Source organism: Rattus norvegicus, chromosome X, assembly GCF_036323735.1.
Source record: "Rattus norvegicus strain BN/NHsdMcwi chromosome X, GRCr8, whole genome shotgun sequence".
NCBI lineage: Eukaryota > Metazoa > Chordata > Mammalia > Rodentia > Muridae > Rattus > Rattus norvegicus.
The window spans coordinates 39,836,885-39,842,520 of NC_086039.1; the positions used below are offsets into that span (position 1 = coordinate 39,836,885).

Here is a 5,636-nt window from a genome sequence, read left to right on the forward strand (position 1 = left end):
AAGTCAACCACTGGACCAGCTGAAGACACATTCTCTCCCAGCACCCTACACTGTGAAAGTCAGCCAGCAGGGAGAAAACGTTGAGCTCAATTCAAACTTGATTTCTTTTTGTCCTGCAACCCAAATGTGTGGTAGCTTTAGCAATAGGGCCTTACCATCTGGTTCCTGTGGGCTAACAAGAACAATTGGAATAGCTTGTAACTTTCGGGTGGGGAGCTCTGGGTCTCAATATCATATATGTGAGGTATTCTATACATGGGATTTTCATCAAATAACTTATGGCTTTTGGGAGAAACATTATCTACACATGCAGTATGCCTATGTGAAGTCTACTTTTAAAAATTTTGTATTTTAGTTCTTTTTTTTTTTTTCGGAGCTGGGGACCGAACCCAGGGCCTTGCGCTTCCTAGGTAAGCGCTCTACCACTGAGCTAAATCCCCAGCCCCAAAAATTTTGTATTTTAAACTGGCTTACAAGACAGTAGTTTCCCATGGGGTGTTTTCATATATCATTAATTTTCTTCACATGTTTAGCCCTTAGTCTATCCCGTTACTCTACTCATAGCCCCAAGTGGATCTTTCTCCTCACACTATTCTCCCTTCTACCTTTTATATTCTTTTTTTTGAAACTAAATACATTTTAATAGAAAACAAAATACAAAATAACTCTTTTCAGAAAACAGAAATATTTAATCCTTTAGCAGACATCAGAACTTGCTTTGTCCTTAAAGCATGGTCGATATTTTTGAGTGTGCACTCATGATTCATCCCGTTCACTATCAACACTGCAGTGAGGTGGAAGCAGGTCATTGAGGGAGAAAAAAAGACCAACAAGCCACAAAAAGTTATCTTTAAATCCAGCATTTCTTGTCTATCTTGTGACTTATTCAAAATTACTCTTTATCATAATTTGTTGATGGTGTAGGGCTGGAACCCTAGGTGACTGGCGCAGCGCTGAGGCTCACCCTCTGCCCACCATAGTGCTTCTCCCCAGGGTATAAAGGCTGACAAAAGTGCAGCCAATGGAAGAACCACCTCTGCCACCATCACTGCAGGAGCCCATGCTCAGTCGCTACCTGCCTGCCTGCCCACAGAAGCACAGCATATGGTTATGGTGCCCCTTTCTCCTGATACACTGGGCCACCAGAGTCTAAATTCCCTGAACCTCAAAATTCCAAGTATTATAGCCAGTGCCAGGAGTCACTTGCTGCCAGTGCTAGGTTTCCTCTTCTCAATAATAAAATTAATTATATAATAAAAATCCTGGTTTTGTCCCCACTTCCCTCAAGGGGCAGCCACAGGAGAGACTGTCTACAGCTGCTATAGGGAGAGTTCTGCAGCTGTCCAGTACACCCACTGGGAAGAGACAGATGCAAAAGCAGGATGCCTGCATGAAGCAGGAGGCCTCAGGCCTGGGGGGAGCTTCCCAGCTCTCAACTGGAGTCTTATGCACCAGGGCTGTGTAGAGTGCATGTGGGGTAGGGGAAGGCTCTTTTGCAATCACTGATTCAGTTTTAGCACGTCCTGGACTGTGACCACTCTTCCAGCCCCACCCAGTCTTCCACCTGGATCAAAACTTAATGTTCTTGATTCTCTTGTGTGATTCCAGTCACTAGGAGGAGGTTGCAGGCCATGAACTGTACACTCAGGACGTTGCTCATCTGCCCAGTGTACACGCCCACAAGCTCCCCAGAAGAGCCGTCAGCTGGTGTGTTGCAGCACGTGCTTCTGATGTCCCAGACGCGTACAGAGTTGTCCATGGAGGCAGAAGCAATCAGACCGCTGTCCGGGCTAAAGGCCAGACTGGTGATGCTGTCCGTGTGGCCTCTCAGTTCTTTAAAAAGTGTCCCAGAGGCCAAGTCCCACAACTCTAACCGCTGGTCCTCACCAGCAGATGCCAAGTACTTACCATTGGGAGAAAAGGAGAGGGAGAGCACGGGGCCTCGGTGACCTGTAAAAAGCCGCACTGAGTTCCCCTGCTGGGCACTCCATAGACGAACAGTTTTGTCAGTGGAGCCAGTAGCTAAGTAGTTTGAGTTGGGGTGGAATTTGACACAGTCCACATCTGCCAGGTGCCCCGCATATATCCTCAGCGGGTACGTCCGATCAAAAGACCACAGCCTGGCGGTACGGTCATGGGACCCACTGGCAAAGTACAGGCTGTAGGGGCTGATGTCCACGTCCCACACAGGGTAGGCATGTCCCTGATACAGCACAGTGTTGGTGAAGCTCCCCAGGTCCCAGTACCTGATGGACATATCTTCAGAACAAGAGAGCAGCCCTGAGCTGTCCGCGAGGAACCGTGTGCTATACACTGGGCCACAGTGTCCCCGCAGAATCTTCATTTCCGTGCCTACGTCATCGTCTTCGCTCTCCTCCTCCTCCAGAGTGTCACAAGCTACCTTTTATATTCTTATGTTCTACTATTTCTCCAGTATTTATGATGAGATAGATAGATAGATAGAGAGAGAGAGAGAGAGAGAGAGAGAGAGATCATAGTCTCTACATTTTTGAGAATTGAAAACTGTCTGAATGTGTGTGCAGCTTTATACTCACTTTGAGATCTATCTTGGCCAAGAAATGGAAAGAAATATAATTGCTATCTTTCTTCCTCTCCTCCAAAATAAACTTGACCTATCATTGGCAAGCAGGGAAGAAAAAAACAGGAAGGAGAGTATATAAATAACATGAACTGTGGTAACAGAAATGTTCTTTGTTCTTTTTCTTTAAACTGCTTTTGTCTCTTTTTTACATGCTATTTTTTTATTATTACCAGTGTTTTAGCATTTAAAATATTATGTTTTATTGTATTTTCATACATTAATATATTTGAAACCTTATTCATTTAGAAATGCTTCAATATATAAATGTGGTTGTTTGAATGAGAATGGTCCTCATAGTCTCATATATTTGAATATTTGGTCCTCAGTTGGTGGGATGTTTTGGGAATGATTAAGAGCCTTGCTGGAGGATGTGTATCACTGGGGCTAGGCTTTGAGGCTTCAAAAGCCTATGCATGACCAGTGTCTTTACTTTCTGCTTAAGGTTTTAAGATGCGAGCTAGCAGCTGTGCCTGCCAGAATGCCTTCACTTGGCCATTGCAGACTCTAACCATATAAAACCAGAAACCTGATTACAAGCCTTCTATAAGTTGCCTTGATCATGGTGTTTTATCACAGAAATAGAAAAGTAAATAATACACGGATAACTTCAGTAAATCTTGTTGTAATCTCACTGCTAAAATCCAGAGAAAAGTTAATTAAAATAAAGACTAAACAAAAATCAATGAAAACTTGATGAGAGATAAACTAAAAAAGTACAGAAAAGTTGAAAACAGAGGAAGAAAAGATACACTAAAAATACATGAAGCAACAGAATGTGAGGGAGCATTTCTTTTGGTTTTAACTGTTTTGAGAAGGAGTTACTCATGTAACTCAAGCTAGCCTCAAATTCACAGTGTTAACTGAGGATAATGACCTTGAATTTCTGGCTCTTTTTCTTTCACCTCCTGAGTATTGGGATTATAGATGCACCTTAACATGCCAGCTAGGAAAGGAGCCTTAATATTTGACAACATTGAATTAAATCCAAAAGTCTTATAAGAGCTAAAACTCTCTTTGTTATACAAGCAAAAAAACACAATGGAATAAAAGTCATCACTATATATGTATCTAATAATTTAGTTTCAAATCATACAGAACATTTATTCACATCATCACAGAAAGAAAATGAATTATTCAATAAAGTTTAATCAATAAATCAATGTTGTTATTTTAAAATTTACCTTAGAATTGTTACCACTAATTTATCTGGGCGCTTTAACATATCCCTTTCTAAGTGTGATTGGTCAAGCAATCAAAAACAAATATAGGAACTCTGAATATATGAACAATATTCAGCTATTAGATTTTTATGAAGTTTATAACATTACTTTGAAGTCGCATTTTCTAAAAGTTGACATGTGACTGACCATAAAGGAAGCCTCAATAAATCCCACAGTATCAATATTGAATTCCTATCTTCTTTGACTCTGGTGTGATAAAATTAGAAGATAGATTAAAAGAATTTCCAAAAATTCCTGTGAGACATAAAATTGAATTTTAATACTGAAAACTTTGGTTACTAAGCTTAGCATTCAATGAAATTCAAGGAAATTGTAATGAAATGCTACCTGTCAAATTTTGTGGGACACAGAGACACTGTCCTCACTTAAAGGAAATTTTATAGCTGTTAATGCATTTATCAAGGAATAAGAAATATAGATATGAATTGAGGTAGACTTTCAAGATTTAAAAATGCAGATAACATAGTGATTTATTGAAACTCATAGTGCTAAGTGAAAAAATCTAGATGACTAGAAATTTTTCTGGAATTATTTTTAAATACAAAAATTCAATTAAGAAGATGGGTTTGACTACCTAAAGACTATACATGGACTGACCCTGGACTCTGACCTCATAGGTAGCAATGAATATCCTAGTAAGAGCACCAGTGTAAGGGGAAGCCCTTGGTCCTGCTAAGACTGAACCCCCAGTGAACGTGATTGTTGGGGGGAGGGCGGCAATGGGGGGAGGATGGGGAGGGGAACACCCATAAAGAAGGGGAGGGGAAAGGGTTAGGGGGATGTTGGCCTGGAAACCGGGAAAGGGAATAACACTCGAAATGTAAATAAGAAATACTCAAGTTAATAAAAAAATAAACAAATAAAAAAAATAAAAAAAAAATAAAGATGAAACCAGAAAAAAAAAAAAAAGAAGAAGAAGTTGGCTTTGGGTGAGGTGGCACGTGCCTGTAGTCCTAGAACTAGGGAGGCAGAGGCAGGAAGGTACTGAGTTTTAGGTCAGCCTGGGCTACATAAAGAGATCATGTTTTTAAAATCAAGCATTGAAGTGTTGATAACTGTAGCTAACCTCTCCCCATTTCTCCTGCTCTAGTCCCTTGTCTCTATTATCTGAGTATGTCATACCATTTTTAGATTCCAAATATAAGTGAGGTCATACAATATTTGTCTTTCTGTGCCTGGCCGTTTTACTTAGCATGTCTTCCAGGTTCATTAGCAATATTGCAGGCAGGACAAGCTGCTGTCATGCAGAGTGAAAGAATTCTGTGAATGCCATGTATAGCATGGCTACTATGGACTATAAAACTGTTTGAAATTTACTTGAGTAAATTTACTTGAATGGTGAGCTTAGTAGCCAAAGTTTTCATTATTAAAATTCAATTTTATGTCTCACTGGAATTTTTGGAAATTCTTTTATCTTCTAATTTTATCACACCAGAGTAAAAGAACATAGGAATTCAATGTTGATACTGTGGAATTTATTGAGGCCTACTTTGTGGTCGATCACATGTCAACTTTTAGAAAATGTGACCCCAGAAGAATGCTATGAACTTCATAAAAATCTAATAGCTGAATGTTGTTCATATATTCAGAGCTTGAAATTTACTAAGAGGGGATAGCTTAAGTGTTCTCCAATAAAAAATATACAAATGGGTGATAAGATGAATAGGTTTGTTAGCTTCATTGGAGAACATTTCATGTGATGCAGGTATATCAAAATGCCACCTGAAACATATACAACATCTATTTGCCAGTCTTACTTCAGTGAAAAACAGTTGATGAAAATGAACAAGAAC

The 5,636-nt window shown here is 39.8% G+C and overlaps 1 protein-coding gene across 1 annotated transcript; it reads right to left on the minus strand.

Annotated features, from left to right (window-relative positions):
- Positions 1 to 606: 606 nt before the first annotated feature.
- Positions 607 to 2,413, minus strand: Taf5l2 (TATA-box binding protein associated factor 5 like 2). The gene has a single exon (XM_017602294.3). The coding sequence runs from the start codon at positions 2,342 to 2,344 to the stop codon at positions 1,577 to 1,579; it is 768 nt and encodes a 255-aa protein (XP_017457783.1). The 5' UTR covers positions 2,345 to 2,413; the 3' UTR covers positions 607 to 1,576.
- Between the last annotated feature and the right edge of the window lie 3,223 nt (positions 2,414 to 5,636).